General features: G+C 37.7%; 1 protein-coding gene across 1 annotated transcript; it reads right to left on the bottom strand.

Moving 5' to 3' along the window:
• Window positions 1–1,690: 1,690 nt before the first annotated feature.
• LOC116251157 (uncharacterized) lies at window positions 1,691–15,073 on the bottom strand. Its single transcript, XM_031625257.2, has 16 exons — window positions 14,734–15,073; window positions 13,637–13,686; window positions 12,509–12,569; window positions 10,982–11,077; window positions 10,732–10,881; window positions 8,964–9,095; window positions 8,493–8,620; window positions 8,175–8,217; window positions 6,536–6,619; window positions 5,099–5,140; window positions 4,675–4,745; window positions 4,176–4,229; window positions 3,995–4,100; window positions 3,780–3,848; window positions 3,059–3,202; window positions 1,691–2,396 (listed from the first exon to the last, which is right to left on the bottom strand). The coding sequence occupies exons 1-16, from the start codon at window positions 14,863–14,865 to the stop codon at window positions 2,061–2,063; spliced, it is 1,698 nt and encodes a 565-aa protein (XP_031481117.1). The 5' UTR covers window positions 14,866–15,073; the 3' UTR covers window positions 1,691–2,060.
• Window positions 15,074–15,767: the final 694 nt, after the last annotated feature.

The raw sequence follows: 15,767 nt of genomic DNA on the forward strand, positions 1-15,767 counted from the left end.
TCTTAATTTTGAAATAAAGAGGGATCCCACATAATCTCTTAACTTAGAGTCTCCGAGTTATAATTTAAAAGCAAAGGAGCAACTCTTCTAGGGTCCGACCTTTTCACAGACTAAAATTCAACTGAAATCCCCATATTTTTCTAGGGACATTTCCTGTTGTTTGATGGGGCAATGTAAATCCGTGCCAATTTCTCAGTATTTACCCCGCCCATCAAACGCCCCCAAATTTTTAAGTTGTTAACTTGAGCGCATATTTTCTTCAACATTAAAAGAAGAATCATGAAAAAATAAATGTGTTTGACAATTTAATATGTTTTTAAACAATTTAACGTACCCAAAATACTGCATGATTTATTTCTTTATAAAAAAATGATGGCTGGGGATCGCAGGTTTTTTTTTGTTTTCAGATCACGGTGGACTGAGTGACTCGTGTGGCATGGGCTTGAGGATAGTGTGCACATCCTAGTGGCCTACGACTTTAAAACGCTGTTAAAGCCCTTGAGGCACAACTAAAAAACGTTTGCTTTGCATACAAGAAACCGTGACTTTTTGTCTCTTTTCTCGTTCCATATTGTATTTTAGACGAAAAAGATTAAATATTAATTATACATGTAGCTTGTAGTGTCAAACCAATTACTTTTTACTACTTAGGAATTTAATCCAGGTAGATAACGTGCCCGTTTGACATTTTGGAAATTTAAAGCCATGTTAGCATAGAAATATAAAACAGAAAACTTGTTCGAATAGGAAAGGTGGTTTCTTATAGAAAATTATTTGTTTAATCCAATAATATAACAAGGCTGACATTCATACTTAATCTAAATATGATGGTCACTATAAATTTTTTACTCTTTAACGGTTATTAGAAACATGCGCCTCTATTACAGACATATGAAGCTCTTCCACGAGTTAACAAACGTTATAAGGGACGCAAACGCTGGAAAACCACTCCCATAAATAAAAGTCGCAAGGACGCACCGCATGACAGCGTAGGCGTGAGCCAAGCTATGGTTGGCGACCATATGCATGGAGTGGAGGTCGAGAAAGAAGTTCCTGAACGGCATGCGAGGAGAAGCTTAGCCACACGAAAAACTGAGGAAAAATAAGCAAAGGAAAAGGTATCACGTGAAAGCTATTTCTTGACAATTCACCAAAAAAAATGTCTCCATCGCGCCTTCATGAGTAGAGATCAGATTGCCAACCGTTTCACTTTGTTGTTGTCTTTTGACTACAAGAGCATTTCATGTGGCTATCAGTATACTTATTAAACTGACAACCTTAACAAAACATGTATGGTCTAAAATTGTTGTGCAACACAATCAGTTGTCTGGTGTGACCTTAATTTCACCTTAATTTGTGTGGAATTCTTGAGGCCCAACTCTTACCCTGTAATAAGAAGTAAACGTTCTGAATTTTAAAATTTCCGAGGCACAGACGAACTTCCAAACGTTTAAAAGTTGGCCCCCATCGAACAAACTGAAGCACTCATGAGCACTGGGTGATTAGATGGGGTAGCGCAACTAAAATCATCCACTGTTTTTTTCTCTCTTTTCTTCATAGGGTCAAGCCCAAAGGCATTGCTTATGAAAAACGGAGACGGGTGTTGTGTGTGTAAAAAACTCCCACTTGACTTCAAGATTGGTAGCCCAGCGAGTCATGGAATTGGGTTGTCAAGTTGAACACTTGCCTCTACGCAAACTCCAAATTTCTGCTAACACCCTTACAAATGATACATGGATCAAGCTTACAACACAAGCAGTAGGTGTGTAAACAGATCGGATTCAGACAACCTAAGTAAAGACTGTCTGATTTTAGTTCAGCCCTGAAAGGAAAACCCTTGACCCAACCCCTTTAGGACCTTACAAACGAGGTGCTTCCTATGCAAGATAACAATTTTTTTTCCTCTTCCAACAGTCTAGCAAAATCAACATACTGATACTCCAGGCATTTTGATTGGAACATGTCTCTGCTAGGACATCCAAATGACTCTGCTGGTTGAAATCTTGTTTCTGAAAAGTGCTGAGCCCCATAGGACCTGGCCTTTGGAGCAAGTGACCATTTCAAGTGGTCAAGGCACTTTGCTGAGCTGAGTCCACGGCAGTGGCTGTTGCCGACGAAATTGTGGTACCATTTCCAGTGGCTGTTGCCAACGAACTACTGGCACCATCCTCGGTGGTTGTTGCCGACGAATTATTGGCACCATTTTCAGTAGTCTCTGTTAAATCTGTTGCTGCATTAGTTTCAGCTGAAGCAGAAGTGTTCACTTCTACATTACTCTGGTATTTCTGAATTGTTTCACTATCTAGAGGCCAAGATGAACCTGCCATTACTGCCTCTATTTCCCAAGTCTGCCTTGGAACATCTGTGAAATTCTCACATCCATTTGACGTGATGTGCTGAAACAAATGCAAATATTTATTAGAATAAACTGTAAGTCAATTCAGACTAGGACCCAAAAATGATTGGCAGGTCATGAAATTCAATGCAATCGAAAATCCTCTAAGGTGTCAGACTAGGACCCAAAAATGATTGGCAGGTCATGAAATTCATGAAATTTGGTCATGAAGAACTTAAGGTGTCAGAAGGTCAAGCATGATTCTATATCCAGTCAGATATGGACGCCTGTCTTGATTATTCACTTTCAGTGGGCTTCCAACCCAGTGACAATTAGTTTGATTAACCCACCAAATGTGGTACAAAATTTTCTGGTTCAAGCCATCAAATGGCAAAGCAATCTAGAAAAGCACCAGCAATAATAAAACCCCTCAATCAACATGTACTCCTTCATTACCCCATCAATCAACATGTACACCTTCCCATACTTTATATATGGAGTACTTCACTTAAGTTCCTCCATAGTCCTATGCATTGACGGCATTTATCATGCAATTCTTGGAACTGAGACTCTTGGAAAGTCCCTTGCATCCTTCGGTTATGTATGGGCCAGCTATCACTAAAAAATCAAAGTGTTATCATGTGCCTAAGAATATTTCAAGGCCTTTACAAGCACATGCTGGATCAGAAGAACAATATTAACAACTGGAAATATGATTCGTACCACATTACTTTCGATGCGAACACCACCAAATTTTTTAAATCGAGCAATCACATCTTGATTGAAAAATTTTGACTGGTCTGGTTTTTGTAAAGCTGGGTTGAGAAGAGCATCATTAAAGTAACACCCTGGCTGTAATGCTATAACCTGTACACAAGTAAAAAAATAATAATTAGTTAGCTGCATTACAAGAATCTCTAGCTACGAAAGAAGGCATAGATAGAAAAACAGAAACCCAAAGCCCCTTTCTCAAACAAAAGAGACCACTTCTGCAAATGCTGAAACGAACAGCACCCGAAATCTATGTTTCAATGACAACAATAATAAACATAGTCCAGAAGTCACATTCATAAAACATTTGTTTAAGTTCTTTGAAAATAAGGTGAATGCTATCAATTGAGTAGTATCAGTCCTCCACAACAAGCAGCAGGAAAAAAGCACCACTCCATCTCTCCAGGGAATCATCTTGAAACGGGAAGTTAGAGATAAAGGAGGACAAAGCATGTCATACTGCAATTGGTAGCGGTGTGAGAGATAAAACGTGCTTCTTGAAACACAGAAAAGAAAACCCAGGCCAATTCAAAGTAAGTTCCCCGACATAAGCACCATAAGAATCCAGGTATTTTAATATTTATTTTTCCTGTTACATGATAGACACTAGGCATAATTTTAGTACTAGGCGTGCTTGAAACACTATGTATCTGTACTGATACATGCCACTCACCATCCCTTCTTTGAGTTCTCTAGTTGCCCGCAATGCCTTTAATCCTGGTTCAGTTGGCCTCTCTGTCCCCTGACAAAGTTTGTCATATCCATGGTCAGACTGGATCCACCAGCAATGCTTTAAGATGGCCCAGGAGCGCTTAGTATCTCACAAATAATATCAAGTTAACTACTAAATGGACAATAAACAAGATGGAAGGCAATGGGAGTAGTAACCTTTGGATAACCTCCAGGATCATGTGCATCAATGCCAAGAAAATGTCCCACACCATGAGGCATAAAGATAGCGCCCAACCTTGCTTCCATCATATCATCAACTTCACTGAAAACGAATATTTGCTTTCACAAACCATTGTTATAAGGGATCTAGTAATTCACGTGTTCCAGAAAACCATACCCAGTAAGAACACTCCCAGCTTTAAGAGCCTCTAAAATCTGCTTCTCTGCCAATCTGACAAACACAGATGAAAAAAATATCAGTTTTGAAATTATCAAGGTTCTTTTTCCTTGATGGGGAGCTTCCACTACTTGTAAGTGTGTAACATCAAAGAATAGATTGCTAAAGCACAAAGAGGACATTTCGACAACTTAGAAACTTCACCACCGAAAAACAGGAAGTCATTACTGTGATATTTCTGAACTGAACAGTTTCTGAACCACAAAAGGATAAGATAAAAATAATGCCAAAAATACACTAAAATCTGCAAAATATTTTTACATGTGCTCCACCATCCAACAGACCAAAATCTACAGTGGATGCCAAAAGGTATAATGTCCAGTGTAACAATTTCTTATGATGGTATCACTTAGGAGCTTTGCAAGAAATGCAGGAAAATAAATTTGAAATAAAATCTGTTTTCACAAGCCCATTTCGATACATTTTACAGAATCCTTACTTGTGCATGTCAATCAAGTTTAACCCAGGCTTCAAGACAGATATAACTGCATCGTGTGCCTTCAAGACAGCCTGTTAATCAACAGAGGCTCCATTTATGAGAACGAAAGCAAAGAGTAAAATCACTCCTGAATAAAAAAAAGGTTGTCACAAAGAAGCATCTATTAGATCCAATGGACCAATATATTTTAAATGATATGGTACTATCAACTATCAAGTATCAAGTAAATTTTTTAAGTGAAGACAAATTTTCAAACTGTCCTGAAATTCCATATGCCACCTTGGGAATTGCTCACATCCTCAATATTAAAATAACAACAAAATTTGTTGTATTTCTTCAGTTTTGCCAAAGCATCAGAATGTTCTCAAACATCTGTGGCCGCACTAAAGAAATCTAGAAGAGAAAAGGAAATCTAAATACTTGCATTGTAGATCAGCTTCTGATCATCAGTAAATTTCCCATTTACCTGCAACATGAAAAGGAAGTCACTTCATTATTCATGCTAACACTACAATTAAGTACATATGTCTCATAGAAGTAAACCATTAAAATAAATAAATCATGCAAAGGCAATCCAACCAAATTCACAGAATTACACTATTAAAATAAAATGAAACCCATAAGTCATATCAAGGAACTACCATAATTTTCACAAGACTAGATTCATAGTTAATTCCAGATACCATGTTCTCAAAGACAATCGGACAACATAAAGGTAGTCAGACACAATATCTACACATTTGTAAGACGTTCTAAACTGTTAAGCTTATGTATCACTTAACAAACTAGCCTGAAGCCAAGCTCAGGCAACTAAGCTTACAGCCATTTCAATTTCCAGTCATATCAAGCCATCTGTCATAGGAAGATGGTCAAATGAAAGAATAAGCAGCAGGCCCTAATTCATGAGAATGTCAAAAATGAAGTAGTTTACCAGCATATGCAGAAACCATATACTTAGCTCTTACAAGAAAAGAAAGTTGTGCGTCAACTATTAAGTTCAGGTTATGGGAGTCCAGGGAAAATGCCAGCACAGATGGAGAAGATAGAGGAACAATCCCAGGCCAAACCCCATGATTCCTCTAAATTTTCTGAGCATGGGTGTTTATAAAAGTGTGCATGCTGGAAGGGGAGGACTGAAGAGGCTTCCAGTTTCAAAAGATAATCTTTTTCATATAAGTCCTTCAATGAGAAAGCAAAAGAATTGCATACAAGAGAGAGAGAGAGAAACGAGAAGGAATAGGGCAAAACATAGGGAAGTTTGGAGACCAAAAAAGCAAAAGTGTAAAACTTGCGCTCCCAAGACCTTAAAATTTCTCTCTGTACAAAGGCCTGGATGGACTCAAATGAACACATACACATACAAAGAGGACTGTGTGCAGGAATATGTGTGTGTGTGTGTGTGTTTGTGTGGAAACTCGAACTTAAGTTCTGTCATTCCTAGCAACCTGACTTCTTCTCATTAATGCTCAATATTGAGCATTCAATGAAGAGATAAACAGAGTCAGAAGTCAAGGCTGTCTCAACAACTAGGGTGTGTGTGTGTGATTACTTCCAAGTTCGCAGGTGAACTCCCATAGCTGGTAGTGAATAAACAATGTGGATATATTCTGAAGTGAGGAATTGCTCAACATCATTGGCTATATGAAACAAACATTCAGCCTGTCAGATCATACCCAAGAGGAAAAGAAACTAGAACAAAAGGAAAGGACTTCAAGATTTTATTAAATCAGAGTATAATATCAGTATTAGGGACATGTATCACATCAAATTTCATTGGAAAGGATAGAGTTTTCAACAGATTTACATAAATCGTGGAGGAAACTAGACACCATGGAAACAAAGAAGGATCATGATTACTTACAGGGAAGGAACATGAAATATCAGAAGCATAAAAATGGTATTCTGCACCCATATCCATCAACGCCATATCACCATCTTCTATTGTCTACAGTTCAAGAATGTTAATCAATTATCAGCGCAAAAAAAAAATCAACTAAAATAACAGCAACAAAGCAAGTCTTGATGCCAAGTGTATAACGCTGCACTTAGAAGAGAGATTTTTTTAATAGACGTGTGACATACAAGAGTATTCTGGAAAACTCGAAAAAGATTGTGGATATGTAGTATGTACACAATAATCTCATATGAAACAAGTGGAATTTGCTTTAGATCAATACTCCAGTTTTGATGCCTTCAATTTCCATGCACTGCTTTATTACTATGACACTGTTCTCCATGCTCTCAGGTATATGAGAAAGAAGGTGTTTTATTTTCACTTGTTCAAAAAGTTCATTGCTTTAGCAAAGAAATATTACCATGAAGTATTGACAATGGTCTGATGAAAAATCAAAATGGATACTATACTACCCATTAAGAGAGCATGTTGAGTTGTCCTATTTGGTACCTAGAAATAGGAAGCCAAGTTGGGGTATGAATTTGGAAAGAAACTAAATAACCATGTAGGGGCATAAAGCCATTTCAGAAATCACAGAGTAACCCTCAGTTGCTTGGGCACCTATATTCCATAATAATTTTGTTCCTCTTTATATGTTATTATTATTATTATTATGTATAGCATGCCAGATGATTGTCCTTCAGCTCCCAAAAGCATGTTCAATGATATCTAACAGGTCCCTTTCATTCCTATCAGCCTATTTCAGCAGACTCTGCACTATCATGTTCGGACCGCAGGAAGTAACCAAAATAGCCTCAAATATTAATGTGCGTCAGCTCCATGAGTTGCCCAAAAGCCCAAAATTTTGGACAGGTATGGTAGCAACATATGAAGCAATACCCTAGTGATCCAATCTAAACATTTGTCCTTTTTTTTGTTTCCGAGCCATTCTTTGCCACAAATTCTTCTCAGATATGATGAGGTACCATGGACCTACCAGGAAGTATGACGGAAGGATTTTGTGAATATAGTCTGATCCAGTGTGACATGCCAGTGAATCCAATGCAATGATTCAAGGCATGCTGTACTACAATATTGCAAAGGCAGAATCTCAGAATCTTCCAATATCCAAGGCCACGGATTCAAAAGCTGGTCTACCATCATGGTTTTCTAGCCTGAGGAGGTAGGCCAGAAAACCTTGATAAAACCTCACTCTCTTCTTTGAGTTGAGGGTCTAAATGCACCTCAAGATTCTAAAGTTAGTATTCTACCTGATCTCAATGTGTCACAAATACTGTTCAAAGCTTTTCGAATTATAATGCCCTCCATAGTTCCATTGCTTTTGCAGTTATTTACAAAGTATATTTTTTTATAATGATTTTACTCATGAAAATAAGTAATAATATTACTTATGGAAATAAGTAGTAGAAAATTAACAAATCGGTTATTCGAATACAACTGTTCGCTCATCACCTAATTACTTAAGAAAAGAAAGAAGGAAGGTAAAGCCACTAAATTCTTCCTACTGCAACTCTGGATGAATGAATTTACTGGCCTTAGAAGGTGAAAAACAAAAGAAAGGAGAGAAACTTCAGCAATCAGATACCCGATCATTTGGAGCAGCAGCATGTCCATAGTGAATGATTGCACTACAAGCAAAAACAGAAAATTTCAAGTCACAACTTGAATCCATGCATAATATCTTACTAATAAATCAGACTGTCAAATTCTCGTAAGTGTGAAGATAACTCCCCTCAACAAACAGTAGCTTGAATAAGAATATAGTTTACAAGATCAAACATATTTCAGCCAACATAAAGCAAAAAAAATTATTTTTGGTTACACAGCTCCCCAGCTTGAATGCCCCATCATCTCCATCAGGTGAAACCAGAAGCAATATGGCATAGTTATAAGACAGTATTACCTGTTTTCCCCTGTAGCACATATACAAGTGTAGGCACAATGTCTACAACCACCATGCATATAGATATGATGAAGAAAGATCATTTCCAGCTGGTATTCCTTCAACCCCACTTTAGTCTTTTGCATAACCTGGCAGAAAGACATAAGCACCACAAGATAAACACTATGACGTTTGATAGTAACCCTTAAACCTCATTTGAAAGAAATAAAAACAAAACACAAATTAACATACAATGGATTCAGTAGATAATTCCAAAATGCCCATTGTTCAATGAAACACAATCCTAAGCATCATTCGCAAAAAGAATGGATAACTCAGTACATAATAATTAACTACTCGTTTGATTCAGAAATTCATGGCTCAAGCAAAACCCGATAAACTAGCAGCAGATACTAAGAATAGTAGAACATAACAGGAAAGTGCATAAATGCAATCATTTTGCATGTGCACACTCTTAAAAAGCATGAATACCTCTATATGCGCTGTGGAGCTTATTTCATTTGCATATTTAATGAGACTGAGTTCTAACTCAGATTTAAAAACACGACCTTCTGAGAGAATAGGGTGCAGTGTGTCCAGATCAGTCTGAAAATTCACAATACCCTGTAATATGCAAAGTAAAGAATATTACCTCAAGATAAATATAATTACGTACATTTATCATTAAGAAAAACCAAAGATTTTCTAGAAAGAAGCCAATCAATCTATTGAAGGAAATACCAAAGTCCAGTTCTAAAGGAAATAGTATTGGCATAGGAAAGAAAATTGAAGTTTTCATATTCTAAGAGCAGCCAAATGAAAAGCACTGTCTGCAAATCCTAACATAAAGGAGGGGTGTTTTGAGAGCGTTCATGTTATTCATGCATATGAATACCTTTTCATGCCATAAAAGAAAGGGAAAAAAAAAAACATTCTCTACATTCTTTCATTATTTAGTTTATGTGCACATATAGAAGGTTATAGATGTTGAACCGATGTCTAATATGTTTACATAGTGGGTAAACCCTTATATAAGGAAGGTCAATCCATGACACTCATACTACATGCCATAGTACAATTCTAGAAATTCAACAAGTAATGTGCTGGTATTCAGCTTCTCCTAACCAATATATGCAGCTCTTAGGATTTGATAAGAGAGTGTGCATTGACATTGGCAGGGTTTTCAGGTTATGTCAACTCCTCAATGATGAGCTATCTAGGTGTTCCCTAATGTGCTTGCTTGGACGGACTAAAATTATTAATTCTTAATGAAAATTTCGTTACCTAAAATCCAGTTTCCTTGATTCTTTTTTGGGAAAGCACAAAATCAGAAGTTAGAACTACTATTTTAATGGCATTTCTTTAGTTAAAGTTCACTGTGTCTGCGGTATAACTCTGTCTCATTAATGAAAAGTCCTTACAATACTAGAATTTTTTGCTATTTTCTGCCTTACATATTCCATTGCTACCCCAAGCATCAGTCAGAAGAAATAATATTCATGTTCTTCCTTAAACTGTTGTCCTTCCACATGGATCACTATTTTCTTTTTTTAACAACTAAACAATTGCAAAAATCAGCATGATGATGATTGTGATATTATCTACCAACTTCAGTTCCATGAGTCATGTATTGAAGTGTTCTGTGCGTTCATCCATACAATCAACAGAGTGTTCCTTAAATCTTTTAGTTATGAACTTGAAGTCTGCTCAGCATCTATTTCAATGTTGGATAGGCTATCAACCAATCTTTAATCATACTCCAAGAAGAATGTTAAATATTTTTCACACCATGATAAACGTCAAAGTACAGATAACATGATCCTCAAATGTATCTTTTTTTTAGTAGCCAAGCATATTAGGCCATGCCGTAAATTAGGTTGCAATAATAACCCATCTAAGATGGCAGAAGCACAACCAAGTAGTTGCAAAATAAAATAAATTTTATATCTCCTAATAGCACTAGTAGTCTACCTATAAGTGCCAACACTGTGTTATGGTAATGGTAGATAAAGTTTTTGCTATATTAAGAAAAGAAAAAAAGAGAGACAGATTTAGCAACAAAAATTAGCATCATGCAACTAAAGCCCAATTAAGATTTCATTTCAGAAGTGTGACAGGTTAACTGTAGAAATTCCGCAAAGCCACAATACAATAAACCATCTGTAAAATGAGTAAGAGCAAAGGGACCTTTTGACTGACACAATGTGATGCAAAAAACCAAACCAAATGAACAAGCATAGTATAAATTTAGAAAGCAAACCTCAAATTCTGCAGGCTTTGAAAACTGATTGCTATCAGTGTTCAACCCATACAAAAGATATAGCATTGGTTTGTCAGGTCCTCGATAATGATTTTTCAATACTGGACCAATTTCATCAGCATAGCACACTGAGCTTACCATATATCTTTCCTGCATTAGAATAAATAATTATAGTCAACAATCTTAGGCAATGTCCATACACAAGCTTAGAAACATGACAGAAGGAAAAACAGACAAAATTTAGGATCACCTTATAAGCAGATAAAGGTTTTATCTTCCCCAGCCAAACAGCATACTCATCCGTCAACCGTGGAGCGAAAAGAAAGGATTTTCCAGTCGAGACATCCTTGAGGTGTCAGGAAGACTACCAGTCAACTTGTCTAATTTGGTTGTGTTCACAAGGTAAATCAAGAAAACTTTGAAATGCACATATTTCCATAGAAGCACTAAACACTAAGAGGAGTTAAAAAGACAAACAACTAAATTTGCTTTCAAAGAAACATTGTGGACTCCTTTGTGATTTAAAATGTAACAACCAAACCCACTCTTGGGCTCGGGCCCCTGATTCGGCAGATCTCAACCCGCCTCCTAGCAATTTCGGCTGCAACCTCAAAAAGGCTAGGAACCATGACAGCCATCTATTTAATAACCCCCTTTATAAGCCCTTGAAAATCCCTCACAATATTCAACACGGGATTAAATTTTTTTAGTGTTACAATCCACTCCCCTTAAGGCACACGCGTCCACGCGTGTAGGACCCCAGGTCTAAGTATTGAACCGACTCTGATACCACTGTAACAACTAGACCCACTTGTAGGCTCGGGCCCCTGGTTCGGCGGATCCCAACCTGCCCCCTAGCAGTTTCGGCTCCAACCCTAAAAAGGCTAGAAACCAGGGCAACCATCTATTTAATAACCCCTTTATAAGCCCTTGAAGATCTCCTCACAATCTTCAATGCGGTACTCAATTTTTGGGGTGTTACATAAAACCTGTTAACAACACACCTCCGGAAAGCTAATGAAAGCATTAGTGCAATGACCAAGAAGATAAACATACTACTGGAAAATGAACGTCTGAAGCAATGGTTACCAAAACATGGAAAAAAGATGGAAAAACAATGATCTAACAATACAGATCATTGTGATGTACTGATAAATTGATAATTTATTTTTTATTGTTACTTATAAAAATACATGCAACTCATACCAAACTGTTTGAAATGGGGATGTATATGAAACTGTTTGTGAAGTGCTTACCCAAAATTATTCTCTTTAACAAGCATGCTACATGAGGAAGAATAATTGCATATTCTGGTAGCTCATGAAGCTCACCTTCTATAAGAAAAAGCTAAAATTGCAGTATTTTTACCAAAGTGAAACTTCAAAAGAGTTTTTGACAAGATAGGATGGGGCACCTATGTGTTACATATAGAACAAAAGATTTTACAAAGCTTCGGACCAGAAAATCAGCACAAGGATTATTTTTCTAGAAAATGAGCCCAACGTGGGTCAAAATTTTCCGACATGAAGGGAAACATAATGGCCAATATTTCCATGTTTTTGGCGGTTCTCAAAAGTCAAATGCCTTCTTCACACACAGGATCTTCTTTGTGCTTGAAACTGGTGAGATTGCAAGAAAAGAGAAATAGAGAACTTGCAAGCAAGAGTAAGCAACTTATAAAAATCATTTTCACGATTAAAAAAAGTAGTTTAATTTGAAGAGGTTTCAAATTATTGATAATGATACGTCTTTACCACAACCAGACATAAACACTTACGATAGCTCCATAAAAACCAGGTTCCCTCACTCCAAAGAGATACGCAAAATAGCTTTCCTGCCTGATAAAAAGGAAAAAAGGCATCATATACTGCTTAGAATTTGGACCAATGCAAGATATTCTCTTTCCCTCAAAATAATGCAAATAATAATCATAATGGTCAAAGTAAAAAATAGCATGTCAGTGATTTTCTGTAAAGCCTTCTTCCTTAACAAGTGGAATCAAACTCGTAAAGGCCTGAGGAAGGTTGGCCCCCATCTATCCACACAGGGATGCAAATTCAGATTCAGGTAGCTTATTAGGTCCACCACGAAGAAAGCCAGACCAGGACCATTTCATTCATAACTCCCAACCAGATCCAAGAAAATTTGTTCATGAGTGGAATCAATCCAAGACAATTTGTTCATGAGTGGAATCAATATTTCATCAGGTTTGGTCTTAACAATGACATCTAGAAAAATAAAAATGCCTCCTCTTAGATGCAATCTACCCTTTAAGAATTATCATAAAGTTAACCTCCCACCATCAATGGTATAAGCTAATGAACTTCCTCGTTTTTGTGCATGCAGATGGTTGGGTAGGAGGCTGGTGGTTTTGCTCCTATAAGCTTCCCATTTCCAAAATACCACATGTGCTTTGCATTGCTTGGGACCAAACCAAAAGATATTGTTGTAAATTAATAATGGATTTATACATTCTGTACTAGAGGATGTTCATGGAATTTTTTGCACCACCAAAGGGCATATGAGAAGATTAGCACACAAAAAATTTTAATAAAAAAATGTCACTACATTTATGCATTCTATACTATAAGATGTTCATAGAAGGTTTTGCACCAGCAACAAAATTGTTAATTCCCTAGACAAAGAGAGTAATTTAGATGTATCAGTTCATCGAAAATCGGAGTAATATCAAACATCAGTTACATGCCGTAGTGCACATTTCCAACTTCTCCTAACTGCCAGAGGGGAGTTCAGAAAACTAAGAGGCTTTTTCCTTTTTACCTAGTATACAAGCTTCATGTGTAGAAATATCCCCAAGCAAATGTTTTAGAATTAATACCAATAAAAACAAGAAAATATTGCCTCGAGAAAGAACAGTGGAAAAGAGACTGGTAGCCAAGGTCACCTGAAAAGGATAACATGATCAGAACAGTACCGAGTTTGCTCCGTCCCTCCCTACAAAAGCCCATGAATAACTTGCCATAATTAATGTTCTTTAAGAAAGCTCAAAAAGCCAAGCATGACAAATAGAAGACGTTGTAACCCGAAGAGCATAACATAAACCGATAAAAGAGTCATCAAGTTTCAAATAAGAAAGGAGACTCATCGAACATGAAACAAATTGAACATCAGTTGAGCATTTAAATTTGCACAACTTTGCTCCAATCAATAACATGTAGGAGGACTCCATATAAGAAAGAATCAAGATGCTATGAGTATATATCTCGTTTTACAATCACCAAACAGGATAGCGACGAGAGAAGTACAATGGTTTTTTATTTCGCTACGCATAAGCGTGCCAATATATAAAATTAAAAAAAAAAACAAAAATCATAAGGCACCTCAACTTAAAAAAAAAAAAATCCCTCCTCGAATAACCACACCAGCAGAAATGGCATACCCCCTGAATCCCTCTGTGGACACCTGCTAGTTTCAAACTAATCCCTGGAGTAACAGAAAAGAACGGTAACCACTGCAACCTTTCACTTAAACCCCCTAAGCCAAACCGCGACCAAGATCAACCGGCTTATAGTGTCCAAATTTCAAGGTGAAACTCTGATCCAGAGGCACTGCGAAGAAATTACGTATGACGCAACCCAGGCGCATTGAGAGGAAACGTGTATCAGCCGCGACACCAATCCCTGATAAGTTCTCAAGAATCGTCACATGATTCAGAGGCACTGCAAAGAAATTACGTATGACGCAACCCAGGCGCATTGAGAGGAAACATGTATCAGCCGCGATGCCAGTCGCTGATAATTTCTCAAGAATCATCACAATCTAAGCGAAAATGGTCATCAAGATTCATTGCCGTCAACTCGGAATCACTAGAAAGAATAGTTCAGCAGCAAAAAAAAAAAAAAAGGATCCCCGGAAATGGTCATCAAGATTCATCACCGTCGACTCGGAATCACTAGCAGCAAAAAAAGAAAAAATATCTGGGCAATACGGAACAAAAAAACAGAGGAAGGCGACGAGAGTTGCCGTCGAGATTGAGAAAACCTGAAGGAGGATAAAACCATAGAGCGAGCGGGAGCAGGCCTTCAGCTTCTGGCGAAAGGAATGGACGAGCTTCGCCCGATTCAGGGCGTGGAGCTCCATGGCGACCTCGGGAGGGCCGTGCATCGACGCCATGGCGGCTTAATCTCCCTCTGCGAGTCCCCACAGTAGAGCCAACACACTCCCTCCGATCAGGGTATTTATGGGGATATCGAAAGATTTCAGTACGGAATTGCATGTCTGCAATCTCCGGTTGGAGTGCAGAGAAGGGCGTGAAACTCGTGGGATGCATAGAAGGAAAAGACTACGAGGGCGAGGGAAAGAGAGAGACGGAGGCATAAGCTCGTGGGCCGTCGGCGACCGTCCCCGCCATTTTTCCCTTTTCTATGTGACCAGTTTGCATTCGTTAACCCAGCAAATTCCCATATTTCCTATAACTGCATTTTTCTTTCCTAAATGTTCACTGCACTCGAAATTTTGATCGGTTAAATCGTTTGAATCGATATATTGCTTAGCTTAGCTTGTGTTTTCCTAAATGGAAAAACAACTTTTTCATTTTCCAGTTGTGTTTGCATATTGCTTAGCTTGACTCAAACTTTACCAGACAAGCTCTAGTTCAACTCAATTAACTAAGTATAAGCTCGAGCTCGACTCATTTAACCTCGTTGAAGAGTAATCATCATCTTCTTGTTATAAAAAACAATAATCAACTTAACTAAAAATGTATGTGTATGCTAGTCGTAATATACATGTTTGTGGGCATGGAGGAAGAGGGCAAAAGTTGCAGAATTGAAGGTGCCAAGGGGCTGCCCATTTGGTCCTAACGTTTGAGCTATGTCTCCCCATTACACCATCATCACGTCCCCACCTAACCCTTCCAGCATCATCAAGGAATAAACCATGGTTTCTCAGTAGAGGAATAGATTACATATCAAAGCACTGTGTTGTGCAGGTAGGGACTTGACCTGATCGAGGATTTGAGAAACCTTGATCGAGGGTTCCTATTCTTATACGAGAGAGAAATGAAAAATGAAAAC

The sequence above is a fragment of the Nymphaea colorata genome, chromosome 3 (assembly GCF_008831285.2).
Source record: "Nymphaea colorata isolate Beijing-Zhang1983 chromosome 3, ASM883128v2, whole genome shotgun sequence".
Classification (NCBI taxonomy): Eukaryota; Viridiplantae; Streptophyta; class Magnoliopsida; order Nymphaeales; family Nymphaeaceae; genus Nymphaea; species Nymphaea colorata.